Here is a 27,739-nt window from a genome sequence, read left to right as displayed (position 1 = left end):
CCAGACTAGTAAACTATGATCAGAAATCAGTATTCCATCTGCTGCAGGGAAGTCTCTCAGGTCACTCTTCTGACAAAGCTGTTGGCTCTAGTTGACAACATTCGTAGACAGAAATCAAATAAAAATACGGGGAAGGTCGGGTTAATAATGTTAAGTCTGTGGAGTCCTCTGTCACTAAAGTAGCTTTGTGTGTGCGTCCGAGTGTCTCTATTGCCATATATTGTTTCAGTGCGGTGTCCCTTCGCATAAGGGGCTCCTCAGTTTGTGTCCATGTGATCATCGGCTGCTTCTGGGGCCCCTCCCAGTGAGGCCGAAGGCTGAGGTTTGGAGGAGGCTTCCTCATCTCTGCGCTGATAGAACAGCACATAGGCTGCTTAGTCTGCAAGGGGGCAACAAGGATATAATTACTCTACAAACACAGGGACACTCAACACCAAGGACAGAAAGCCAAGAGGGCTGATGGCTTATCTTAGTCAAACATCAGTCAATGACACAAAGGCCAGTTTCACCAAACACTGCATCTCTCAAGTCCAGAATACATGTGCCTGTATATAGAAAATGTATGAACATCAAAGAGTCAAAACTCACCACAATCTGGTCCTCTGAGGCAGAGGAGACACTGCTGTCATCAAAGTAATACCACTTTCCATCCACTTTATTCTTGCCATAAGCTGTGTCTGTCAGATGGAAATAAGTGTTAAACAAACAGCTATTCAGTTCATTTGTTTCTCCAGGAAGAGATACAACGCACACCTCTTCACTAAGAATGGACAAAGCAAACACAAAAAACACTTGACAATGAGTCCACAGAGAAAAAGATACGCAAGACGCATCGCCATGTTAAAATGTAACTGAATAGTGTCCATGGAGACTGTTGACACATGCCGTGTGTATGTTTTAAGACGAACAAACTGCACTGGCAAATATAATAGTTTTATGTTCAAATAAGCTATTAACTGCTCTTAATGGTATGTTGATGTGGAGTTATATTGACCTGTGATTTCTAAGTGTTACAAGCCATTAAAATGACAGAAAAGTAGGAAAACAATGAAGTTACTTACAGTGACCCCCTCCCATTCCCCCGTAGTGGTTGGACACGGCAACGAGGTCATATACAAAGGGGCCGGCCTTAGGATCGCACACAAACTCGGACATGTTCAGATCCCTGACAAAGAAAATATCTTCCGTCATTTCAAAGTAAAATTAAATTTTCACCAAAACAGAGTTACTAAACTTAAACTACTACAACAAGAAAGGAAGAGATTCTCTTAAAGTCAAATTTAATGTAAAACACAGCATATGGCCTGCAGCCAGTGGTTCTCAAACTTTTTCTTTCGCGCCCCATTTCTGAGGAAGAAATATGTTCGTGCCCCAACAAAATTGTAACTAAAATGGTCCATGCTGAATTTTTATTGAAATAACAACCTTTTGTGACTTTTCAAAATAGAATAAAGAAAATTGCTATCACTTTTAATTAAATCAGATTGCTCCATCAGACAAAAAACAAATAAAAAGTTATTCAAAAAAATTGCTTATTGTGGCTGCAATTAACATGTTTGGCACTGAATATATTTTCAAGATAATAACAATAAATAAAATGAATGCAACCTGTGAAAAACTAAACAAGTTCAAATATTTGGCAATAAAGAGTTTCTGAGTTTTACACTAAATATCTTTTCACAACAATAACGTCCAAAACAAACTAATGCAGGTATGTGTGAGCCATCAAGTTGTATCAGTATTAGTTTCAAATTCACAAGGAATCAATATTCCCGTGATCAAGTCGCCTCGACCCACATCTCCCAGCTTCCTGAATGAATAAATTTGACTCAAAAAGTATATGCATGTGTAACGTTACAAAGATAAATAAATGATGAACTGAGGCACCTCCTTTTTTGCAGAATAATATGTGCATGGATAATATATGTACAATTTAAATTCTATTGTATATGCATATGACGGATTTCTTCTCTGAGCTCAAAGACTCGCGCACAACCACTTTTCCTCGTGAGAGTCACCGAGCTTCGCTGTGCAAACAGCTGAAAGCTGAAAGCTCCGCTCCCGTCTCTCCTCAGAGAAAACAGTCGTGCTTTCAGGGGGTCCTTATGAAAATGACCACGCTGATAGCATCGGTCAAAACCTTGTAGAGTTCACGGCACATTTAGCGCCTCTCTGTGTATGTCCATTGGACATTTGGAGAGATTCTTTATCAGCGCCTGTAAGCCTTTCCTTTTCCCTGCCATGGTCTGCGCGTCTGTGCAGAAACCACAACTCTCCCATTTCAGCCCGTGTTCTGTCAGGTAACTGCTCAGAAGCCTAACAAGCTCTTCATTTAGCACACTACTAGCTACACGGGAGTCGCAAAGGATCTTGGACATCGCGATCACGCATGCGTAACCTGTTAACGCCGTAACCGTAGTGGTAACATTTCCACGTACTTTTGTAATATGTGAAGTTCTCCGCACTGCCCCCCGCGCCCCACTCTGTAATACATCGGCGCCCGATTTGAGGGCCGCGCCCCCACAGTTTGAGAACCACCTGCTTTAAGCCAGTGAGCATGAGTCAGCTTTTTAAAAGTGAATTAAGAGTTGATACATGGTGCACTCACACAGTGCTGAGACAGTTTAAACCCATTTTAAAACGCAGAGGAAAATACATAAGGAGTAAATGATTCATGTGTAGCTGAAAGGCCTACTTATGAAAGCTTTAAGAGTTATACAACAAACAGATAAGGACACAGGTGTAATTTATACAGTCTATTTCTTGAATAGAGTATTTCCTCATTCAGACCTCAGGTCACTTTGTTCTGTGAGTTTTAGGCTACAGCACCCCCTTGTGTAAAATGTCCTACTGGTTCCGCACTCTCAGCACAATTTTCAAATGATTTTGATTGTTCTGACAAATTCTAAAACTGATCTGATTAATAACATAGATTGCGCCGAAAACACGTACAGTAATAATAAAACGTTATTTGATATCTTAAAAGCACACTGAGTGAAGCAAAATAAACGAGTATACAAGTGGTGCTTTTTGATGAAACTTGAACTTGCTCCCTGTCATTGGGAACAATCAACATGTGTCAGATGGGTTTTAGTGGTCAGGCCCTAATAATAATAATAATAATAACAACAACAACAACAAATATCAATTTTTCATTATATACACAATATGACTCAAGTCATTCATGAACCAACTTCCTTTTTTTTGGCCTGAACAAGTCCTTCAAGGACTCGTTTGCACTGCTTAGCGTTGTGTCTTTTCCTTGCAGTCTTTCCTGCCTCTAACAAATCACCAAAAATATAACTTCGATACGATACCTGCACTAAATATCATGATACCCGATACCACAATACGATACTGGGTATATTTATCTATAATGGGTAATAATCAAACAGCTGTATGGTTCCCTTTTTACCAACTTGTTCCTGACCAGCTTTTTGAACACTTAATAAATGGCATTAATATTAGTATTAGCCGACAGCAAGATATTAATGAAAAACTACATTGGTGCCATCAGGTGAAAACCCTGTGTGGCTTTGAAACAAGTTTTTGTAGACGGGTCTCTGAAGGTCAGTGGGCTTTCCTTCACTGTCTGCAATGTAACCAAAGTACTTCCAGATTTCACTTCTGGCATTCATTTTCTTAAAAAAAAGCCGAAGACGGTCGGCAAAAGCTCCGGCCCGTGATGCCATGTCCTCCCCAGCGATCACTCGCTGTAAGTGAGCGCTGTCTGTTGCGTGTGAGCGCTGGGCAGCATGACAGGGGCGCGCTATTTGAATGAAGTATCGATACTAAAAATATGCAAAATCATATCGTTTTTAACGTACGGGTACCGCGGTACCTTTTAGTTTCGATACACCGTGCAACATTACCGCCTGCTTCCTTTTCTCTGCAGCAGTAGATGTGGCGGGCTGACATACAAGCTAACCCTAACCCCCCAATGAAGATGCTAGAGACAGCTTAACGCTGATTGGCCAAGACTCGACACGTCAAAGATGTTTTATTGCGAAGATCACAACATCATCTTTTCTCCTTGCCTCACTCCAATCTCAAAAACGCTGGCCGGCCAGTTGACCCCGAATTTTGCCGTCTCCTTATGTCATAATTTGATTCTGTTTGTGTGTGTGTGTGTGTGTGTGGTGTGTGTGTGTGTGTATGTATATATTATATATATATATATATATATATAATATATAATATATATATATAAATGAAATCAGCGTTATAGATGTTTGTGACCAAGTGCAACTCGATGCAAATCAGTTATTATTTTTATATATATAACTTTTCTCATCATCAGACTAAAGCATTGTTCTTAAATGTATTCACAATAATGTTAATAAGCAATTCTGCCTGCTTACCTGATGGGAAAGTCCACCACTGTGTCCAGCTTGTCCCTCCAACACCGGTTATAGGAGAACCGCTTTAGATGAACTACCAAAATCTGGCGGCAGCGACCACAAGTCAAACTTTTTGGTGGCCTGTTTGGTGTTTCTTACATGTTGGACAATACCTGCATAAAAAAAGATTAGATTTATATGCCCAATATAGAGGCATAAGTGGTGGTTTGACACTCAACTAGGCTGTAGTAGTGGAACCCTTTACCATGGATCGTGTTCTCCAAGTGTCTCCATTTGTTGTAAAGAGCTCGATGCATTCCCTCAGAGCCACAGTGGCTTTCTTCTTCTGGGCCTGGAGCATGCTCTCATGCTTCTCGTAGGCCTACACACAACATTCACACAAATATAAATAGGCTGCTTGCATTGTCTTGTAATAGGATCTTCTGCCGACTATCAACTTACTGACCTCTGCTTCCTGTTCATCATAGCACAGTTTCTTTGATGCTGTGTCCCAGTCGATTGCCACCGTGGAATGTGCTGCAGAGATTAAGATGAGGGAGAGGGCTTCGTCAACACAAATGTGGCGTAGAAAAAATAAAACTAACAATGCAATTGTAAGTTCAAAAGGTATAGCACTGACGATTCAGTTTAAGGACATTTCCATCACAGGGCAGCGGGCTGATGTTAGCTGTTCCGTAAGAGTTGACTATGCTGAAAGTGAAGAGCTTGGGCTGGTGAAGAGCACTGCTTGGCTGAGTCTCCTTTAGACCCATTTTCCAAGTCAGAAGTCTCTTCTTCATCCTCTTCAAGACTGGCCATTCTCTGGCTCAGGACTCACCTGGTGGGTCCATGGCACTCCTCCTCACCTGAACAGACAACAATGAAATTTCATAAACTTGCCAGTTTTTTGCATGGCTGATCAATGTTTCCTTTGAAATAATTCAAATGTTGTAAATCTTAGCCTCATTACCATCATATAAACCATTAGTTTCATTGCAGGTCTCTGAGTGGGTTGCTGCCGTTACTGGAGCTCGCACTGCATGAGGCCTCCATCTGACAGGGGGCTGCCACAGCCACCCAGGGTGGCATTGAGGCTAGACGACTGTGGAACATTCAGGAGCCTGGCTGCAGGCTGGCAACAGTCGCTGAGGCCGACGCTGGGGACGACACTGAGGCTGTCGCAGGGGCCGACGCTGCGGCCGACGCTGAGGCCGATGCTGAGGCCGACGCCCCCTGCTTTCACTGTTAGGGCTCTGGGATTGCTTTTTACATAGCGCCTGCACCAGGGACAGAGAAGATAAGTTAACCATCAAATGCACTCAGAACTCACTTTTGTATTTTAATCGTCACTGTACTGTCACTGCGGTTTTCTTCTTTTCCATTTACACAGTAGGTCCTTACCCAATTCTCTCTACGATCTTGTCATAAAGAACGTCTGCTATGAGGTTTGTGTCTGGGCACAGTGATGAGTAAAGGCTGGCCAAACAGCATGGTGCTTGAGGAACTTCCTGCATGCTTGGAGTGGCGCTACCCTGAAATAAACAGGCAGGTAATCCTCTCACTGGCCTCTCCTGTACCTCATACCTGCAAAGAGCAACACAAAAGGCACACGTTACACACACTTGGGCTGTATTTGAAATTGCTACTGCATTCTATTGATGAACGCATTATGCAGATACGGCAGTATAAATGGACCTGCTACTTGTACAGCTCTTTTCCTAGTCTTCTGACTATTTAAAGCACTTTAACACAACATTGGCATCAATCACACATTCATACACTGATGGGAGGAGCTAAGGTTCCACCTGCACATCAGCAGTACCTAACATTCACACACATGCACACACGTAGTCACGGCTACGGGAGCAATTTTGGAGTTAAGTGTCTTGCCCAAGGACACACCGACATGGGCTAGCGGAGCCGGGGATCGAACAACCGCTCCTCTAATTGAGGGACGACCCTGTCTCAGTGGTGAGCCACAGTATGTATGTAGTAAATACGGGCTAGTATGATAGGCCAGGCTTAGTCTTTAGCAAAGGCTCTTAAAGCACTGGACAACTCAAATTAAAGCCTTGCAAATGAATGCCTCCGCCAATAAGTCATGTTTGCAGTTTACATCTATGATTGTCCAACTTCATGTTGATCCTATTAGACATGACATTGCCATTAAGAATGCTTGTGTTATGACCGAAAATATATTTTGCGAGGTCACAGTGGCCTTTCAACACCAAATTTGTATCAGTTCATCCTTGATTGCAAAGGGATGTTTGTGCCAAATTTTAAGAAAAAAAACACTGGTTGTGCTTTTAAATGTTGTGTTTGTTTACCTAATAAGATACTGCATGGTTTATCTTCCCCACCCCTTGAAACTATTTATTGTAAGAGCTGACGGTGAAATGAAACCAAACATTAACGAGGGGAGACCATTTATAAAACTTTGCTGGACAGAATTGACTAGACCTACTTTTTCAGTTTAGTCTATTAGTTTTAAATCAGTTCAAAATTAATGTTCAAGAAGAGTCATGTAGTCTCAACTAGTACCTCTCCTGCCCTGTCAGAAGCTGCTTTTTTCCCCCTCTCGTTCTTTTCTCGCCACTGCCTGCTGCATTGTCGGTCTGTAAGTCTTACTGGCCAGCTGGCTAGGAAGCTAAGCTTGCAAGCATTTGATTACAGTTCCCATTAATTGTACAATGGAAATTTGGGTTGTGATATTTAAACAACAGGGACGTCTCTTGAATATGAGAATGGTCTGCTGAGAGTGCCATCCAGCTCACAGTGAGTGACTAGCCAGCTGGCTAGCTAGCGACCCCTGCAGGCGCTTCAAATACAACTATACTGTTAAACAGTGTCCACAGTGACTTACTGAAGACATCTCATCTTTTCGTCAGCAACCCTACTTACACAAAGATGTCATCTTTTCCATGATTTGGTTGAGACCATCATCCCGTCTATAGATTTTATGGAACCTATGATTGTAAACGTCAGCCACCACCATCTAGATAGAGAAGTAAATTGCAATGTTGGCACATATTATTTCCATTTCAACCTAAGACAAATAAAATGTAAAGCTGCAGGTATAAAAAGAAAAAAGTTCTAACGTTTTCCTGTGGGAATCCACAGAGTTTGGACAAGGCGCTGCACAGGTCGGTCACTGTTCCCAGTTTGGGACCACCACTCGATACTGTAGAAGAAGAAGAAAAAAGATATTGTGAACCAGACAGTGAACTTCTTCGCTAATACTTGCGCTTTCAGAAACATCAACAGAGGTACAAAGCAAATTATGTTTAAAAAATTATGTCATAAACTGGAATGCTCGTATTGGTTAGTTGGTATTAATTATCATTAGTTAATTTGTAGGTGTTCAAAAGTCTATAGCTATAACTCCAATTCAGCCTCACCTGTGTTGGTCTGGACTGAGGGTCTGATCGCACCAGGAAAACTTCCATAGTACGGTCCTTCTTCATGGGCAGAGGCAGTGTGAGGTAGCAGAATGGGTCAAAGGTTACAGACACCATGGAGCACTCTGGGCACACCAAAGTGGATTTGAAGAGGCCGTGGAAAATATCAACTATAATAGAGTCATTGCGCAAACGGTGGTTTGTCCAGGCTTCCTTTGCAACAGTCTGTAATTCCACAAACAATAGGGAACAACTTTCATTAGATGCCAATTTAAAGCCTCAGAAAGAAAAGGTGTCACTTGATGTTGCTATAAACAACTATAATAAATATATGCTATATCTTGCAGCTCAATCAATCTCTTTGAAATGTAAAGCCAACTTCATGAATCAAAACACAACAAAGCCAGGAAATCTGTGAATATAAATATTTTAGCAGCATTATATTCAGACACTAGAAAGAGTCATTTTTTTGTTTTCTTTTTCCATTTCAATTTATGCACCATACCTCATCTGCACGGCCCTCAGCATCCCTCACGGCCAGATAAGGCTTCTTCTTGACACGGTTTAGATCTTCATGGAGCCCGTCGAGCAGGAACGCCAACAACTCCTGGGAGTCCTGCTGCTGGTAGCCTGAAAACTGGGGGGCAAAACGTCCGACCTGGGTCTGGGGTAAAAAAGGTAAACTTTGTTTGTACCTTTAAGATTATGAATGGATAATTAATATGGAAACAGACACTTCAAAGGAATTTGTTTGAACACAACTCACTTTGAAAGTACGTGGGGCCACATAGCTGCTGCGGCTCAGCCACATCTGCTTTACTAGATCTGCATAGGCCTCTGCAATCTCTCCCCTCATTCCCAGGGGATTCTCTCGGTTAATCTCTGCCTCATACTGGTCATTGAGGAAGTACTCTGTGAGTGTAGATGCATTGCTCAGGCACTGGAAGAGGAATTATAAATGGATAATGTGAACATGATACAAAGAAAAGTAATTATAAACTGACTTTCTCTGAATGGAAGTTGGATCCATGGCACTATTATTTGTTTTTACCTGGAGGGCAGAGTTCATGAAGCATGTGTTGCCCAAATTACTGAGACCACACAGGCCAGGCTGTGACTGTGACTCTCTGTAGTTATAGGACGAGCTGTATGAATTGTAGCCCCCCAATCTGTTGGAAGAGCAGATCGGTTACTGTGTGCATCCTTAAAGACTGCTGTGATGAAGCCACATGTATTTAAACATGACATTCACATATGGTGCATGGATAAAAACAGATTGACAAAATTCCACTTGACGAGAACATATTACTACCACTTGTCATGCGTAGCTCTATGAATTGACAACAGATAATATTGCCACGCTATCACACGCTTAGAATACTACCCAAAAACTCTGAATCATGCAACATGTTAAATAATTGATTTCTTTAGTTTCCAATTAAAAGAAGTCTCTATGACGTGTGAAAATTCAGTCAAATTGTCCATCTTTTATTTTGAGTTTGACACAAATTGTGTCTCCAGCACGAACACATTTAGTCACAAGTAAAGAACGCCTCAGTAATCCTACTAAGCTCTAGGTAGCAGTGAACCTTAGAAAGCGCAAATGCAAGCACCTTAAGGCCATAATGCTTTTTACATTAAGGCAAAGCATGATAATGGACCCATGCTGCAACAGTACACATTACATGTTCATCACCATGCAAAATGATGAACATTATGCTGATACAGCACTGTAGTGTATGTACAAATTTGATACCAGCTCGCCTTCAAATGGGTGTTGCATTGCTTTTCTGAGTGACGCAAAGTGTTGCATTTGAAAGCAAACAAAACACCCAAAACAAGTACTATAAGATAAGAACTAATGATATGATGGAAAGAGGGAAAGAACATACTATTAATGCTGTGTTGTGTACCAGAAAAATAATTATCCGTTCTTTCTTTTGCTCCGATGGTCTGTAGGGGCAGAACTGACTGTACTGAATCAACAAGTGCATAAACGCAAGAGTAGTGTGTGGGATTGTCCTTTTAATCTCCTCTACAAGACACCGGTATGAGAAATATTTGATGTGCAAGTTCCAGCATATCATACTTTCTTTGGAGATGTAACAACTGAATACAACAGGAAGAGTTGGTTCCAAACCCATGTGACCATAACTGAGAAGTCCTGTGCTACATTAAGCACACAGTACATGTGCAGGACAGGTAAAGGACAGCACTCTGTACATGGAGGAGAAAGTGATGGGGGGGATAAATCAGAAACCGACACTTGCCTGTTACCAGAGGATGTGCTGTTGTTAAGTGTGTAGCCAGGGCTACAGCTGCTGTCTCCATTGGTTACTGTTGAGGAGATACTTGCTGTTGAGTTGGAGGATAGTTTTGGGGAGGTAGTGAAATTCCTGGATGGGGTAGTACTGGATCTGGTGAGCAAGACCATGTTTAACATTTGTTAAAAAATGACCTACCTACTTTCAATGTTTGGATAATATAATTCTCGAAAATGATATACTAGGACACAATTTGTATTCTTTTAGGTGCTTACAGAATGACAAAAGAAACCACAACAAGGTATTTGCTTACTTGGGATGGGAGGCTTGTCTGGGCCACGTGCCATCCTCATTCTTCCGCTCAATCACAAGCACCTGTGGGAAAACAAGCTGATTGAGAGCCAAGCTGGCAAAACTGACCTTCATGTCAGAGCTATCATGTCTCAGGCTTGAATTTAATATGAACATGTGCCACGTGCTGCCACCTTTAGCAGCTGTAGGTAGGTATGTCACTGTCACTTACTTCAATGTGTAATTAAGTCTACTTGTTAGCTTTAGTTTACAGTTTTAGGAAAATAGTTTCGTCGCTCACCTTTCACATTGCAACGTGTGACTATAGTGTACATAAGTATGGGCATGATACTTATAACACATTATAACCTCAACAATATAAATCGTATTGCAGGGCTAATGTATTGTATTGCAATAGACTCTTACAGTTCACGTTATTCTGTACCATACCTGTTAATGAATTATGTTTGCACAGCGAGTACCGGTACGCTACTGGGCCGTAGTGTTCTTCAAGAGAAATGAGGAACAGAGTCCATCAGTAATCTGAAGGTTATTTGAATAACACCTACCTGCCCCTGGAAGAGACCAGCATCCTGTACAGTGCTGTCTGGTTTGTTCAGCTGCTCGTAGGTGTTGCTCATGTATTTGTTCCAGAGCCGTGTCTCCTTCTCTGATGGGATATTGAACAGCGTTCTCATCTCCTTCTCTATAGTGTCTGAAAAGAAGGGATTTGCGAAGCTTAATAATCTTTCCTGCTTATTTTTTTACACCAAAACCATTTAATGACAATGTATGATATTTCCGATGTGTAGGCAGCCATCTATCTCGTAATTTCAATGCAGAGTCCAATACATAGATACTCATGTCATCCCTCACCTATAGTATCAGCTTTACTGAAATGACGCGTGACAACATTGTCCATGTTGTCATTCTCACACAAGTTCAGCTCCAACAAATAGACCTCCACCTTACAGTGCTTGACAAACATGCCATGTTCAACAACCTAGAGAAAAAAGAAGACATTTAGGAGCCTGAACCACAAGTGAATGGTAAAGTCATAAAGAAATCCTCAACAGCATTACCTTCCTGACGATGGGTCTCTGGCCCTCAAGACAGCCGTACCAGCTGACAAGTTTTTTCCATGCTTCAGTTGGTACAAGGACATAGTCCAGTTCATCAATAAGGTGCTCTTTCAGGGCCTGAGTCTCCTGGTCTTTAATGAGACATAGCAAAATGATGATTACAGGCTGAACAGCTCTTTTTATCGATATGTTGGGTTTATGCTGTTCTCAAGAACAAGCCAATCAGAGCCCGATAGATGTTTGTTTACAGATGAAGGATTTACCTGAGAAAAGCCCGGAATTATCAATTGGTCCTGGATAGAGGCTACGTTCTCCAACATTGTACATGTCCCAGCTGTCAAATCCAACATACTTCTTCCATTGTTTGAACCACCGGCTGTCTATTAGATACCTAAAACAAATAGGTTGGTAACAGTTAACAACAAATGTATTAAATTTCAAAAGACACTTGTTTCTTCTGAACCTGGAAGACTTGCACTTAAAAAAAGCATTTCTGATCACCTGATATGTTATGATATCGAGCAAGAAGGATATCAGTTATGATATTCCACTACGACCTCACAGCTGATCCGATGTGAGGTCCTGGGACAGGGATGTCGTATGTGTACAGATTGTAAAGCCCTCTGAGGCAAATTTGTAATTTGTGATATTGGGCTATACAAAATAAACTGAATTGAAGTGAAGAACAAGAGAGGTTTAAGAGGTGATACATGGGATTTGGAGAGACATTGTACTCAGTCATATGTTAACCCATGAGATGATGCAATACCAAACTGCCATGGCATTTGTAGATATAGTAACAGCAAGTTAGTTTGACTTAATCTCCTCCAACTAATAGACTTGTTAGCAAGCATTCACATAGTGTGATGTTAGGGTAATATAACTCGGTTTTGTTTGACCACTGTCAGTAAAAAATGAATGCAACAGTTTTAAATAGGTGTGTCAGTCAAAGCAAGATGTATGTTTTTTTTACTTTGCCCTGAGCTTAACTTCCCCAAGCTATGCAACGATGTAAACATGTTTGTGGAAAATCTTACATTTCAGCTTGAATGCCATGGGATAGTTGTCCAATTATATGTAATGATAATAAAGTATCATGAAACACCATACAGGTTATGAACTGACTTTCAACAACTATCTCAACGTGTTGTTAAGTCAGTAGCTAGCAGCTAATAAGCATTATGACTGTGCCATGTTCTTCCCTAGCTGCCCATTTCTACAGAAGGCTATTTAAATTCTTGATTTTCACACATTTCGATGTTGAAAAATAAAATAGTGAAACCTCGCTGGAATTGTGCCTAGGCCTGGTAGGTCTTTATGATATGAAACATTGTTAGCAAACACAGGAAGCTGGCCAGTTCAGAAACCTGTGAAACAACTTCAACTGGCATTTCAGTAAAAACAGGTGACGACTCGCAAAATAATCCTGTCAACGGGCACATTTCCTGATAGCTGATGTTATTTATATGATAACGAGCTGGTCTGACTGGTAGGTAAACTAACCATCTGAATCCAGGGCCTATTCTACCAGCCGACTAGCTAGCTACCACATCAGCCAACGTCACTTAAGTTGTTACAAAACCGACGTTAAGGTTTACAAACGACCCACTTAGTCGTGTACGTTTCGCCGTACACAACCAACATGTTGTTACTACAGGCACCATGTAAATTGTTAAGTCAAGTTGGCTCGCAGCTTGCGGGCTAACTTGTTCAACGTTAGCTGGACAAAATATCAGTAGCACAGCAGCTTTCGATTTCAGACTTGCAGCCATCGGTTCCGTTAGCATGCTAGCTTTAGCGTGCTAGCATTTCCGGTTTCTTACTAGCTAACGTTAGCTAGCTATCGCGAGCTGAAACACACAGATAACGTTGACGATTCTTACCATTCGTCTCCCTTTCTTAGAGTAGTCTTCAAAAGTGACCCAATAGTCTGCTTTTGATTTTCGGTTGAAGGGGTTGGCATTTGTGCGGCTACCGGCTCCGAGTCGGAGTCCGCCGCGCCACCCGGTTCGGGTCCGCCTCCCTCGGCCATCATGTAGCTAGCGAGTGTGCCGGTATCGTGAACGCGCGGATGGAAGAGGCGCGCACTCGACTTGTGCAAGCTTCAGAGCTCTGCTCCGGGAAAAGTTCTTCCTCTACGCTGGTCAGTGACGTTACACAATCGAGGAGGGCTGCTGTAGCACTCGAATGTACTGGCATCACCATCGACACACTAGTCAGTCACAGAGTAGTCATAAGGTACCAAAAGGACTACTTAAAAAAAATAAAACAGGCGTGTATATGATTTCAAAACATCTTGTAGGGATCAACAAAACCTCAGCACCGACTTCGCCTTTGAAAATGGATAGCCTGACGGATGACTGACTTATTTCGTTTATTTCGTTTTATGTTACGTTTGCTTGCGTTGGTGTGCATTGCAACAAATAAAACCGTTTATTTTGTCAAAACAGGCTTTATGCTGTACAAAACACACAGGGGTTACATTACAAAATAAACCATCTACATAGTTCAAAAAAACAATATTTCAATCACACAAACATTCTCTGCCAACAGCTAATCACTTCTGGGTCTATTTCCAGCTTTAGGCAGCTGACACAGAACCACTGATCCATCTATGATCTAACAGATGAGTCAAATAAAGATTGTTAAAGTATAATAAAATAAACGTCTATTGTTTAAACACACAAATGGAAAATGAAACAGCTAGTCTAGCGGTGCATGACACAATAAAAAAGAAGCACTAGGTAGTTCACATTCTATTACCTAATGGCATGATGGCATACAGTTACACGCTAATAATAATGCCTTCCAGTAAGCGAAAAGCCACTTAATGTCTCCCAAACATCTCAAAAGAGATGGAACAGCAGCAGAACCAGTGTTATTTCAGATATTAAATGGACAGGAATGGAAAGGTAATCATACATGTGAAAAGACAAGGACAACAAATAAGTGAATGTAAACGTTGCATAACATTAAGGGATGTGTCCAATCTCTGGGGCTCTAACCAAAAACAAATCCCTGCAATGATCAACATTAAAATTGAAGGCTCCAAGTAGAAGTGACCCGGCCATCAGAAGATGCCACTCGGCAGCTCCTTGCTAAACATCCCATCCAAGTCCAGCTCTCTGCTCATCAGATCCTCCTCTACACTCTCTAGAGCCCACTGATGGTCCGTCAGTTCCAGTGCCTCCCACTCAGCCTAAAATCAAGGACAGACATCACATGAAAAACTGAGCAAAGCCCCACCACATTCATTAAGTATGCTGAAACTGCTGCAATATATACCTTGAAAGCTTTATTTGTATCTGCAGGCATGGCCATGGCTGCACCACTCATCTGCTCCTGCATGATCCTCGACTGATCTGCACCTGTGGGGATTGAAAAACATAGTTGAAACAATCGTCTTCTGGAAATGAAAAATAATCATCTGAATGCAAAGCTTTTTTGGCATAGAATTCACCAAAGTCACAGGCCTTACTCATAAGGCTGGATTTATTTGTGATATATATATCTTACTGACCAGGATGCATCTGTAGCTAAATCTTAAAATTAAAATCTCTGAATTTAAATATTGCTTTCATGGTCACATTCCTGTGAATCCAATAACTACTTGTAGTAGGACAAGATTCAATTCACACTTTTGCGTTATCATCAAACCATCTGACACAACAAAACATCCAAAATTATCTTAAAATTAGCAACAATTACCATTATCTTGTCCAAGAATTAATGAGTACATGCTTCGTAGTCCAAACACGTTCAGGAAATACCATGACGCCGAGCTCACCCTAATTGATAAATGCACACACAAACAGACAGAACAAATGTCAAGAGAGTCACACATTAGCTTCAGCATTTTGAGATGAATACGCAACAACTAAGACAGTACATCTCTACAGATTTTGTTTGTTTACCAGGAGGCATCCAGTGAAAGCAGCTCTATTCCTTGTTGAAGCATGGGCTTGAAGCGCAGAGTGAGAGGGAAGGGAACCTTAGCTGTGTGAAATAGAGACAAGAGAGAACTCAATGTAGGATTCCCATATAAACTTTATTTTATCTGGGAGCAAGACCCATTGAAAGTTGTCACATTATGCCTCACAAGCTGCCAGATCGGTGAGAGAGTGACATAATTACTTGTTACAAATCCTGAAAAGGTCCAGTTGATCCAGCCTCCAATGAGGATCATGGGAAGAACATTGGTGACATTTCCCTTCATCATGTCTGTCAGCATGCTGGGATCTGTGAAAAGATAGTGTGCAACAAAATGCACTTAATGAACATGTCTATATGTCATATATATAGCATTTTTGCTAAAACAAGCACAGAGCTTAATTGGAAATGACCAACATTTTTATTTTAACTAATTAACAATGTTAAAGACTGCTTCATCATATCATGTATAGTGGTGAAAACCTAAAAGTATTACCTGTCATTGGAGAGGGTGGAACAACCTTTCTTTTGGTCTGCTTGAAAAATCCATCTTCTTGATTATTGAAGTAGAACTTCCTCATCAAAAAAGACTAAAACAAGGAGAGATATTTAGCAGCATAGTCCTACACACTGTAGTTGTGACAAATAAATGCAAAAAACAGTGGTTTTGTGTTTAGAGTATATTTCATATACGGTAGACATAACATAATAATAACTTGTACATGTGTTGGAGACGGATGATTAAATGTGCTACCTGTTTGGGGATGTATTTTCCATTTTCTCTGAGGATTCTGCTCCGAATAAGAACCTGGCTGGATTTGGAGAAGAAACCAAAATTGATTAATTCACATGAATTTCAAGTGTTTGTTTCATTAATAGGATCCACTTCACAATTAAAGATCACCTACCTGTCAGAAACCTGTTCTAACGTCAACTTCTTGTCACTCTGAAGAAGAATGGAAACATAATGCCGTATCACCCCGACAAGAAACGTGATGAAGACGATGGGTAGCACAACCCAAAGTCGGATATTGGAGTCCAACAGAAGCTCCGGCTCCGCCATGCAGCCTGGTAGCTCAGCTGGAGAATTAAACACAGCAACGCGAGCGTCAGAGAAATACTTTCGAAACATAGCGGGCAAGTTAAACACAGCTTGTATCAGTCTCAACTATTGGGGTGAAGTTCTAACTAATGGAAGCCATTTGTATTGCGGTCATTTACTCATTTACTCATTTACTAAGAAGATGTAACTTAGCTATGTCGAGCTACGATCAAGCCTCGAACCCACGGAGGGACGAGCTGTCAGCCCATTTAGCTAGCTAGCCAGCGTCATGAACGTAACGTTACTAATACGAGCAAACGTTAAACCACCTAATCGGAGCACCACTACAACGAGTAAAACAATCTGTTGTTTATGAAAAAATGCAGCAGTATTTAATGTAAACTACTGGCAATTAACACAGCTGACGCTAGTGATCCGCTAACGGCAACGTTAGCCAGCAGGCTACCTTCCTCTTGGTGCCCGGGTCACTGTTTGTGGCAGCTGGTGAGTCGTCTTAGCGCAGTGGCGACCACTTGCAGTGTTTGTAGCGCAGCTGCGAGGGACGCGAATCATATGCTTTGTGAGGTAACGCTAGTTAAAAATAATTAAACAACATTTAACAGTTCGAATCCACTGCTGCGGCCATCGCGCTGTGGTGTTGAGGGATGGGAGCCTAATGTCTGTGGATGAGAGCAGTGTTCTGCTTCTGCAGCTCATCCGCGCCTCGCCGGGACTGCAGCGCCACCTCGCGGTGATGGGAGGAACTGTCTGCCCGGGCCAGCCAGCGCTCCTCAGCCAGTGTCACCCTTCAAGGTCCATCGCAGTGCCAAAGGGCAAACTGCACCAGTGTTTGAAGACATACTCTGTAACTTAAGTAAGGATAACAATATCACAGTATACACATAGTCTACAAGTAAAACTCCTGCATTCCAAAAAGTACAAAAGTATTGACATCAAAATGCGTATTATACCAAAAGTAAAACCACTCATCATGCCGAATGGCCCATTTTAGAACCATATATTATATCATTTTATTACAAACATTTATATACTAGATTATTTCAAAGTTGCAGCTGATGAAGGTGGATCAATCAATTTACTTTCGATACTGCTGGATAATTATTAAATTTCCCTTCAGGATAAATTAAGTCTTACTTTAAGTTGTCATCGTGCATCCAATTATATTTGTTATTTGAGTATATTTCGTGTTAATCTTAACCAGCAAAGTTACTAACTAAAGGTATTGCATTTAGTACAGGAATTTGCTTTGAATTGTAGTGCGATAGAAGTATTAAGTAGCAGAAAATGGAAATACTCAAATTAAGTACAAGTACCTTACATGATTAAATATTCTTAGTTACTTTCCATCACTCAACAGGACACAATACATATTAGGTGACATATGAAAGTATAGTGAAATGGCAGATAGATGTGCAATGCAGTAATTTGATATATTAAAAGACCAGAGACTAAAAGGAATTGTATACTGAAATAAGCATAAGAAATAGGCACATGTCATATATTTAAAAATGAATGATCAAGGTAAGATCTTGGAAAACAGGAAGCAGCTTACTATTGTGACCAGGTTTAGGACGGCGGTTTTATGCCTCCTGCCTGGTGAGCCGACTTCCTGCCATGGCCCTGCTGATCCGATGTGAGGTCCTGGGACAGGGATGTCGTATGTGTACAGATTGTAAAGCCCTCTGAGGCAAATTCGTGATAATGGGCTATATAAAATAAACTGAATTGAAAAATTGAATAATTTTCTTTCTTAATGAATAAGACAAGGAACCAGATTTATTAACCATGTATCTTTAGACAATGTTAGTCCTACTATAAACTGCTTATGCAATGTCTTGCATAGCAAATTATTCGCTTGTGTGTTGTGTGCTCTGTGTTCTCCTGCTCAGTGGGTGGCGCTATAGCGCAATTAATCAGTTTGCCATCAGTCTTAAACAGAGAAGAAAACTCTGCTGACCGGAAACTAAAGAAAAAATACGTATAGCTTGAAACAAATCCGGTAACTAACAGATAAAAGCATTCTTTATCAAAACAGTATGTCATTTTTTTTCTGCTGACGTAAGCTAAGTGAATTCACGAGAGCTGACCCACACGTTATCAAACGTCAAAGCTAAAAACGGGCCTGTTCGCTAGTGTGTTAGCAGAGGTCCCAGTCAGCACAGTCGCTTGTTAAACCGTAACACCGGGTCAGCTGAGTCGCTGGGAAACTATTTGCAGTCCGATCTGACCGTTAAATGATCAGCAGACCGGTTTTCTTGTAGCTTAAATTTACCTCCATCTGACACATTTTCTGTCAGTCGTTTCGAATCAGGTATTTTGTGTCCGTGGTTTGGAGAGTGTTCCATACAAATCTGCTTTTTATCTAACGTTTCGCTCATCTTTTTTACAGTTCCTTGATCAAACGTGTCGCATTAACCATGGGAGCGGATAAAAGGTAACGTTAAGCTGGATATTCTACAGTACGGAAGTGGCACATGTTCAGTGTATTTTCAACGACACTCCTTTTCGGTTCCAGGCTGAGTCGGGGTGAACGTAGTGGAAGATATGGTTCGGATGGGAGGAGGGAAGATCCTGCAGAATGGCACGAAAGACGGAATAGAGATGTGGAGAGGGATTATGACCGACAATGGGGTGATGACAGACATCGAGAACATGTTGATGAGTGCAGAGACAGTCCAGAGGTGAGGGGAGGCGAATACATTTGCCAGCTCATGTTACTGTCACACATGTAACAGAAAAATACAAAACAGTTGTGTTCATAATGTCATATTACCAGTATTATTTATTTTCTGCAGCCGAGGGGCCGAAAACGGCGCAATAGTGACAGATCTGATGATGAATACGATGGGGATTATCCAGACCAGGACTATAAAATGGAGCAGGAGCAGGAGGAGGAGGAGAGCAAGACTATTATGCTGAGGGGTCTCTCTCTCCATGTCACAGAGGATGATGTAAGCATGTAACAAGCCTCACCGATGCCTTTTTAATGGTAAAGCCACACCAAGTCTAAGGAAATAGAAACATAGCCGCTACCTTCTGGGTAATTTGTCATGAGGAACAGCAACTCCCTTGTAAAGAGTGTGATGGTATTTGAGGCGGAGAGGTACATCTCTAAACTCACCTGGAGTGGATCCTATTGGGAATGTAAATAAGTGTAAATTGTTTCAATTAGTTTAATTTGTTGTCATTTAAAAAACGTAGGCTGGCACCACAGTTTATCCGCCATATTTGGTCTGGCTTTATAAACCGCAGGGTCTGAGGATTTCTTCAGGCAGTTTGTATAGTTTCGGAAGATGAATTTGTTGCAACTTACATGCAACTAGTATCAAAACCGTGTGTGTGTGTGTGTGTGAGAGAGAGAGAGACGCAGCTAACCTAGTAAGAAAGAGGCAGCTGACCTTTTCTCAAAATGGGAAATGATATGAAGTTTGCTATATGTTATTGAAACTGATTGTGAAATGTTCGGCACAACAGTGAGAATGGGGAAGGGTTGTATTTTCCTGAATTTGACCCTCTGCTCTGATTCTCCAGATCCGCTCAGCACTCGAGCAACTACAGGGGCCCCAGCCTGTGGACATTCGCTTGATGAAGAAAAGGACAGGTGAGTGTTGAGTGTCTCACGTTCACCTTCACGCTCTGTCGTACAACCCACATTACCTATTCATTTATTTATTGCAATTCATGAAAAGAACAACTAATATTACAGCTGTCAGGGGATCCTTTGTGTCACATAGATTGTCTGGTTTTCATAATGTCGCCAGGTAAGGAGGTAACTGTATGTACTATTCCTCTACCAGTTTTGTACAGACATGAAATGTTATGGTAAACAAAATCTTCCCCCATCCACTTGACCTTGTAAGCACCCTTCCCCCCTCCATTTTGATTTGCATTGGAGTGTACAAGCCCATTGTGAGTTTGAATGTTGCACCAAGGCATCCTCACTAACACGCCTCCCGTCTATATTTGAATGCTGTCTCTAGGTATAAGCCGAGGTTTCGCCTTCGTGGAGTTTTATCACTTGCAAGATTCTACCCGATGGATGGAGACCAATCAGGTTGCCTCAACAATCACCAAGTTTCGAGTTATTCTTGGAGATTAGAGCCCCAATTAACCGATACATGACTGATCATTGAGAGCTGTGCATATTTGCAATAGACAGATCTTAAAAAACTGTTGGTGTTTAGTTGCAGGACTGTATCATAACCTTGGTCACACAAAACTGTGATATCAGACATAAATGTGTTCAATATCAGACACTTGGCTCATTTATTTGCATACAGCAGTTTTTTCAGACATAATAGTCTCTCAACTGCTAAGTTTACTCAATGCTAGGATTTCTGTGTTGAATCCCTGTATATAGGCTTCTGCTTTTGGAAATGCAATAACATCTTTTAACCAAGACACTATGCAGAAAATATTTAGGACCTTAAGCTTCATAAGCTGATGCCCCTCATGAAAGAAGACAGTGGTTCCATAGCACATTCTGCTCCAGCTCAGTCACTTGGATATTTTCTCATCTCCATTTAAAATCCGAAGACTGGAGTGAGACATGGATGAGCTGGTAGCACTCCGTTCCCAAACACGTAGAACCTTTTTATGTTTGTTCTGAGACCTCATTCCCTCATACACAGAACTGCAGCTTTCTCTCTGAACTTCACTTTCTACTTCTGTTCCCTTTTACTCCCTGAGACACTCTACCTAAGCAGCTAAGAGTGTAAGCCTAGTCACTCTTTCCCGTTCCAGCTGCTCTCCCTCTTCTCTTTGGAATATGAAATAACTAGTGGCTTTTGATTTCGCAGACCAAGCTGGTGATCCAGGGGAAGAGCATTCCGGTGCACTACAGCAACAGGAGACAGAAGTTTGAAAACTGGCTTTGCAATGCAGTGAGTACAACTGTATTTGTCTTTGTACAGGTACAGAGTACAAGCACATTGGCATTATTGCATACAATATATCTGTGAAAGTGGAGATCAATTCCCTGGACACAATAAAGTAATCTGTTGCTAAGTCTCTTCTTTGTCTTCTCTCTGCCTTAACAACGGCATTAACTTGTTTGCTTTGCAGAGTTGGATTGAGAGGCGATGAAGAGCCCACGTTGAGTCATTAAAAAGAACAAGTCATTCACTGTAAAAAAATAAAATAAAAATAGGATAAATACAAAATAAATAAATGTTGTAATAAACAGTGATGACAGAGTTGTATATATTTTTCCTAAAAAAAAGATTTTTATTGGTTTATCACAGTGTGGCCTGTACAATTTCCGGAAGAGGCTGAAGTGTTTCAGGTGTGGAGCAGCCAAAGTCGGTGAGTTGCTACTTCAATAAACTCTTAAGTATAAGTTTGTTCTTCTCAGTGAGAACCTTCCACTGTGTCCTGCACTATTTGAGTGCCTTGCCCTGACTGATGTTAACCTCTGTGTCCCTCTACCTGGTCTTACACAGATGGGGAGCCACCAGGACTAAGTGGTTCAAATGCTGAGTCTCAACAGCCAGGAGATTACAATGGAGACAGTAAGAGAGTTTTCACCACATGTTTAAATAGTATGTGATCATATTCTACATTTATTCTTGAACACCTTTTTTTGTTTACAGCAATCATTTTGAGAAACATTGCCCCCCTTTCAACTGTTGATGGAATTCTGAACATATTGGCCCCCTATGCCAACCTGTCAGTGGGCAACATCCGCCTCATCAAAGACAAGCAAACAGGACAGAATAGAGGCTTCGCCTTTGTTCAGCTCTCATCTCCTCTGGTATGTTATTTCTGTAGTCCATATGTAGTCATGATATACGTCAGTATGTTTCTTCTGGCATGTACACATGTTTGACAATTTTGCATCTTTTATTTCCTGTATAGGAGGCTTCTCAGCTGCTCACCATTCTCCAGAGCCTTCAGCCACCTCTAAAACTGGATGGAAAAACAATCGGTGTGGATTATGCCAAGAGTGCTAGGAAGTGAGTACACACACACACACACACACACACACACACTCACTCACGGTTTGATTCAGCTTTACATTATTTTTTATTATTTTAAAATGGCACATATAAGCTCTTTTGTATCTCTAATCACATTTTTGTGGGTGCTTATTTGGTCATGCAGTAATTCAAATGCAAGCATACTTGAAGCTAATCAACGACTCATTTTCGTCCTGAATGTGCTACAATTTTCCGGTTTGACTAATTGCTCTGAGTCCTTTCCAGAGACTCAAGTCAACCTGATGGGATCAGAGCAAGTGCTCTCTCTGTTGCCAGCACAGCTATTGCTGCCGCTCAGTGGTCGTCCAGCCAGGTATCAGGGTTTTACTTGTGCTGTTTTGTACTTCAAAGTCATTTTGTTGCACTTAAAATGCCCTGAACTAAGTCGTGGGACAATAAAGTAAGGCAAAGAACACTGGCCTGAACTGCTTAACGGTGGTATAAGTACAGATGTGCAAACTGCTGGGGGAAAAAACATGTTGTGACAAAAGTATGCACCTGCTTTTTTCAATTTTTTTATGTGATTTATCAAGACTGAAGTTGGTTGTGTGTAAGAAGAGCTGGCTTTAGTACACATCCTTGCTAATATGGCAAATCTAAAAGAAGAAGAAAGAGACGAAAGCTCCATCAAATGACTGCCTGTAATATGGCAAATCTAAAAGAAGAAGAAAGGGACGAAAGCTCCATCAAATGACTGCCTGTAATATGGCAAATCTAAAAGAAGAAGAAAGAGACGAAAGCTCCATCAAATGACTGCCTGTTATGTATAATTGCTGTTATGATGATAAAGTTTACTGTCCACAGTTTAACGTGGGGCTTCAGAGGGAGCTAAACCTAGAGACAAGTGAATCACAGTAATGCAAAGTGGAGTGTTGATCCTCAGTTTGGTCTTCTGTGGAGTTATTTGATTCATTGTTAATTAAAAAGATATTGTTTAATGTTTTTAAATATATGTCTTTACTGAATTTACAATTTCTTTTTGTGCAAATAAAAAGTCTCAGTTGCAAATTTCGGGGTTCTTGTGTGTTGCTACTGACTTATCTCTGTATTTTCTTGTAGTTACAGCAAGGTTCTGGTCCCACCTCTGACTACATCGCCCTTCCAGATGGCTATGCACAGCAAACACAGGTCTGTTTACAGTCAACTCTATTGAGGCAGTGACTTTAGCAAGAAAGACCAGTGATTGATGTAACGTGTTTTCATTTCATATAGGGACATAATTATCAATTATGGCAGCAGCAGCCTAAAGCATTGGCTCCTGTCTTCGGAGATGGGTTACTCGGAGGTAAAAAGAAGTTTCAAATCACTGCAAGGTATTTTGACTTTTTTTATTTTGACTGATTGCTAATCTATCATCATTGCCAACTGTCTTTAGCTGCTCCAGGAATGAAGACATTGATCCCTGCAGCTGCAGGGGTGGTCTTATCCCAGACGGCTCAGGTTTACCAACCTGTCATTATCAGCCAGCCTGCCATACAGGTAGACGGTGTATTAACATGGCATCTATGTCCTAAATGTCAAATGTACAACTCTGGTGGTGTTGTATGGTGGCTACAAAGTAAATCATGATTTCTCCCCTCCTCACTCAGTCTCATCAGTTAGTGTGGGCTGTTGATGCACAACCAATTGCTAGTGTTTGCACTGCACCACTGGTAACACCAGCAGCTTCCGCTGTTGCAGCGGTCGTCTGTGCGGCCCCGACCGCTCACACAGCAGGTGAGATTAGTTCGCTTCACAATGGCTCCTCTGCACGTGATTGAATAGATCAACCGTAGATTTATTTTATGTGATCTATGAAGCATGTTTTGTTTCATATGTGCCTCCTTGCTGTTTCTGTAGCTGCCCCTGACACCTCTGCATACCAGTATGATAAGTCTTCAGGGTACTATTATGATCCACAGACTGGCCTGTATTATGATCCCAGCAGCCAAGTATGTTCCCTGAAGTCTTGCTTTATGTGTAGAATATATTGCTAAACACGATACTTTTGTATGTAATTTATTTGATTTAAAACCGTTTACATCCCATTGCTTATGCTTGTCATCAATAGTACTACTATAACTCTGAGACTCAGCAGTACCTTTACTGGGACAGTGAGAAAGAGACCTACGTCCCTGCACCGGCTGAATCGGACACAAGCTTAGCTCACGGTTCCTCAGCCACAAACGGTAAAGAGCCCAAAGAGAAAAAAGAAAAGCCCAAAAGCAAGTCTGCTCAACAGGTAAAATGCTACTTTTAAGAAGTTATCCTCTGTATATGGATTATATCTTGTCATTTAAATGATATCCGTACTGACTGATAATACAATTGCAGATTGCAAAGGACATGGAGCGGTGGGCAAAAACCTTAAATAAGCAAAAAGAAAGTTTTAAGAGCAGTTTCCCAGGCTTTGGACCATCCAAAGAGGAAGAAAGGAGAGAGGCTGCAGCTGCCGATGCCGGTTTCTTCCTCTTTGAGAAAAAGGTATTTAGTAGTTACTACTAGGCATTGGTATGTTTTTTTATCTTTCTATTAGTGTCATAGCATACTTGAAATGGTACTAATATATACTGAGAGGGGGCTAACTGGGAACTCGCATTCATTAAAATTCATACTTAAAACATTTTTTATGTGAAAAAATTACTCTCATTTAAGTAATACGTTTATTTTTTCTCTGCCTTTTTGTTAAGGTTGCTCATATCATGACTGCCATTGATAGACTGGCCATTGTGTTTTAGACAATCTTATGATAATAAAATTGTTAAAACATTCTGTTTTCAGCCAAAGACCCCTTACAAGATTGAGAATATACCGGGACTCCCTTGTGTATGTCTTTTTACATTAGAACGTAATATATTATCTATTACATTGTAGATTTCCCAATAAAAATATTTTTTGTAGAACTATAACATGAATTGGTAAAAAAAATGATATATATATATATATATATATATATATATATATATATATATATATATATATATATATATATATATATATATATATATATATATGATTGAATGAATCTGAAAACGTTTCACAGACCCCTGACAGAGATCCAGGGACCCCACTCTGAGAATCACGATATAGCTTATTTTGGTTATTTGTTGATGAAATGTGTTGCTTCCTTTTTAGCAAATGGGAGATTTTGAGATGCCGTCTTTCATGATTGAACAATTCAAGATCACAGAGCAGGAGACTTTAGCTAAGGTTTGTTTGTGCCTTTGCCTTTAATTCCACAATTACTAATAAAGATAAATCCCATAACATTTAATCCTTTATCTTTTTTCATATTACAGAGCGACATGGTTGCTGCTTACAACGGAGACAGTGACCCAGAGGAGGGCGGCTCGGATAGAGCAGCAGATGAGGGGAAAACAACAGACGGTAATAGGATGGTTTGTCTGCTGTGTCGACGGCAGTTCCCCACCAAGGATGCTCTGCTGCGTCACCTGCAGCTCTCCGACCTCCACAAGGTGAGGATGGCGTTTAATCTGCCACTAGCTGTGAATATTCTGGGCAGTGCCATCTGTTCAACATTTAAAGCTTCAATAGATTATTGATCTTGTGATTTCTTGTATATATATGAAAGCAACTTTAATTGCCAAATAAATATTACATTCACATACAACTCAGACAACAAAATGGACTAGAAGTGCAAAAAGCAGCACAATGTTCTCACATGACATATATATATATATATATATATATATATATATATATATATATATATATATATATATATATAAAGCAGCACAATGTTCTCACATGACACATATAGGGTATATATATATATATATATATATATATATATATATATATATATATATATATATGTCATGTGAGAACATTGTGCTGCTTTTTGCACTTCTAGTTGGATGCCAAAACTCCATTTTGTTGTCCGAGTGTAATGTAATATTTATTTGGCAATTAAAGTTGCTTTCATTTGTTGAAGCAAAACTTGGAAATTCAGAGAAGATCAAAACTCACAGAAGCTGAGCTGGAGGAGTTGGAGAGAAAAGAAACTGAGGTAATTTACGCTCATTCTTCTCTAACAGTAAGGTCACAAAAAGTGAGGTCACAAAAAGTGTCACGGTCATTTTTTAACAGCTGAAATACAGAGACCGAGCTGCAGAGAGACGGGAGAAGTATGGGGTTCCTGAACCTCCTCCTGCTCCAAAGAAGAAATTCTATAAACCACCAACAGTGTAAGAATTACATTACACTGCAAACCTCCTGTGATTGTTCACAAATTTATTTTTAACACCTTCTGTCATTCACCTTCAACAGAAACTATGAACAGCCAACCAAAGACGGCCTCACAAGTGATAACATTGGAAACAAAATGTTGCAAGCGATGGGCTGGCAGGAAGGCAAAGGTCTGGGGCGCCACCAACAGGGCATCACCGCTCCCATCTTGGTGAGGAGGCCAACTACAATTCTTTTACATTTTTCTTATCTCCCTACGAGCTCTTGGCAGATGGAATATGCATGTCAATGTTTTTTTCACTCTCAAAGTAATTAGCAGTGTTACCTGAGGAGTGTCTGCATCCAATCTGTCTCCTCTAATCACCGTCTTTTACCCCACAGGCTTCGTTAAGGACCAAGGGCACAGGCTTGGGTATTAAAGGAAGCTCATATGAACTCTCAGCATCTGACACCTACAAGGATGCTGTTCGAAAGGCCATGTTTGCACGCTTCACTGAGATCGAGTGAACTGGACAGGGAAAAGTAATCCTGCTAAACCCGGAAATATTAATATTGTGGCCAAATGATACTGTGGTAAGAAAGAGTTGCACAGGCTCAAACTAGTTTCTATCTTTATTTATATATTGGTGTTTTATATAGCAAGATATTTTGTCATCAAAAGTATCTTTGTAGTTGACTAAACATGTAAATGTTGTATAGCGTTTGTACATATAATTATTCAGACCTGCTGAGGTTTTTCTGTGAAAATCTAAAGATTCAATGTGACATTAAACTCGACCTTTGTGCTCAACAATACTTTGTTTTCTCCCTTTTTACGTGAAAATAATTGTTACGAGAAGAATAACAATACAAAAAGGATGACACCGTTATTAAACAGTCAGAGTTAAATGTTGATGTCAAGCCACCAATATGCATTGAGACTGTTCCTAGGATCAGAATTGGAGACTTAATTTAAGAGGTTGGATTAATAATGTTCGACATTACAGCCTCAGCTATGGCTTTTGTCATACAATATGTTCCTTAAATCCACTTCTAGTTGTGCTTTAAGAGAGCACCAAGCTGTTAAAAGTATAACAAATGTAAACATGGTGACTTCAGCCTGGAACATCTCTCTGCTCTCGTTTCTTCCACACATCCACAATCCTTAGACTCTAATGACGGGCTGGGCTTGTGAAAACGCTCATTTAATGTAGTATGAACATATT

General features: G+C 40.7%; 3 protein-coding genes across 5 annotated transcripts; 1 reads left to right on the top strand and 2 right to left on the bottom strand.

The window, feature by feature from the left end:
* Positions 1 to 257: 257 nt before the first annotated feature.
* usp4 (ubiquitin specific peptidase 4 (proto-oncogene)) lies at positions 258 to 13,535 on the bottom strand. Its single transcript, XM_034531870.1, is given in 36 exon segments — positions 258 to 379; positions 585 to 677; positions 1,062 to 1,165; positions 4,362 to 4,447; positions 4,449 to 4,484; positions 4,486 to 4,513; positions 4,606 to 4,634; positions 4,636 to 4,722; positions 4,807 to 4,877; positions 4,981 to 5,068; positions 5,070 to 5,147; positions 5,149 to 5,188; positions 5,295 to 5,350; positions 5,352 to 5,387; positions 5,389 to 5,442; positions 5,444 to 5,470; positions 5,472 to 5,570; positions 5,573 to 5,605; positions 5,608 to 5,617; positions 5,742 to 5,788; positions 5,790 to 5,917; positions 6,112 to 6,120; positions 7,242 to 7,335; positions 7,439 to 7,509; positions 7,512 to 7,521; positions 7,739 to 7,963; positions 8,244 to 8,402; positions 8,505 to 8,678; positions 8,790 to 8,907; positions 10,009 to 10,155; positions 10,316 to 10,377; positions 10,863 to 11,008; positions 11,170 to 11,296; positions 11,376 to 11,506; positions 11,639 to 11,766; positions 13,259 to 13,535. Coding segments are annotated over 36 exon segments (3,105 nt in total). The 5' UTR covers positions 13,411 to 13,535.
* A 250-nt stretch (positions 13,536 to 13,785) lies between these two features.
* emc3 (ER membrane protein complex subunit 3) lies at positions 13,786 to 17,071 on the bottom strand. The gene is made up of 9 exons (XM_034532491.1): positions 16,814 to 17,071; positions 16,214 to 16,385; positions 16,060 to 16,117; positions 15,802 to 15,895; positions 15,510 to 15,614; positions 15,290 to 15,371; positions 15,084 to 15,163; positions 14,661 to 14,743; positions 13,786 to 14,574 (listed from the first exon to the last, which is right to left on the bottom strand). Exons 2-9 carry the CDS (start codon positions 16,366 to 16,368, stop codon positions 14,446 to 14,448), a joined length of 786 nt encoding a protein of 261 aa, XP_034388382.1. The 5' UTR covers positions 16,369 to 16,385; positions 16,814 to 17,071; the 3' UTR covers positions 13,786 to 14,445.
* A 1,213-nt stretch (positions 17,072 to 18,284) lies between these two features.
* LOC117731063 (RNA-binding protein 5-B-like) lies at positions 18,285 to 27,329 on the top strand. Of its 3 annotated transcripts, none has more exons than XM_034533203.1 (25): positions 18,285 to 18,367; positions 18,758 to 18,802; positions 18,884 to 19,049; positions 19,164 to 19,319; positions 19,900 to 19,969; positions 20,349 to 20,422; positions 21,168 to 21,251; positions 21,612 to 21,672; positions 21,810 to 21,878; positions 21,960 to 22,120; positions 22,225 to 22,322; positions 22,572 to 22,659; positions 23,406 to 23,474; positions 23,559 to 23,631; positions 23,722 to 23,825; positions 23,936 to 24,062; positions 24,186 to 24,277; positions 24,397 to 24,567; positions 24,660 to 24,809; positions 25,461 to 25,535; positions 25,625 to 25,801; positions 26,281 to 26,355; positions 26,436 to 26,533; positions 26,616 to 26,745; positions 26,916 to 27,329. In XM_034533203.1, the coding sequence occupies exons 2-25, from the start codon at positions 18,786 to 18,788 to the stop codon at positions 27,039 to 27,041; spliced, it is 2,511 nt and encodes an 836-aa protein (XP_034389094.1). In that variant the 5' UTR covers positions 18,285 to 18,367; positions 18,758 to 18,785; the 3' UTR covers positions 27,042 to 27,329. The 3 variants fall into 3 exon arrangements, with proteins under 3 accessions (XP_034389094.1, XP_034389095.1, XP_034389096.1); XM_034533204.1 differs by having other exon boundaries at positions 18,325 to 18,402; XM_034533205.1 differs by lacking the exon at positions 18,285 to 18,367 and adding an exon at positions 18,416 to 18,679.
* Positions 27,330 to 27,739: the final 410 nt, after the last annotated feature.

The sequence above is a fragment of the Cyclopterus lumpus genome, chromosome 5 (genome assembly GCF_009769545.1).
Source record: "Cyclopterus lumpus isolate fCycLum1 chromosome 5, fCycLum1.pri, whole genome shotgun sequence".
Taxonomy (NCBI): Eukaryota; Metazoa; Chordata; class Actinopteri; order Perciformes; family Cyclopteridae; genus Cyclopterus; species Cyclopterus lumpus.
This window is presented reverse-complemented; position numbering and strand designations above follow the sequence as displayed.

Bases quoted from the DNA above. Each gene is read 5' to 3' on its own strand.
- emc3 (XM_034532491.1), bottom strand. From the start codon at position 16,368: ATGGCGGAGCCGGAGCTTCTGTTGGACTCCAATATCCGACTTTGGGTT. The intron at 15,615-15,801 runs GTAATACTTTTA...ATCTTTTCACAG, and splicing joins TCCACCCTCTCCAATGACAG to ATCCCAGCATGCTGACAGAC. The intron at 15,372-15,509 runs GTAATTATGTCA...TATTTCACACAG, and splicing joins CTTTTCAGGATTTGTAACAA to CTAAGGTTCCCTTCCCTCTC.
- LOC117731063 (XM_034533203.1), top strand. The intron at 22,660-23,405 runs GTATCAGGGTTT...ATTTTCTTGTAG, and splicing joins CTCAGTGGTCGTCCAGCCAG to TTACAGCAAGGTTCTGGTCC. The intron at 24,278-24,396 runs GTATGTTCCCTG...TGTCATCAATAG, and splicing joins ATTATGATCCCAGCAGCCAA to TACTACTATAACTCTGAGAC.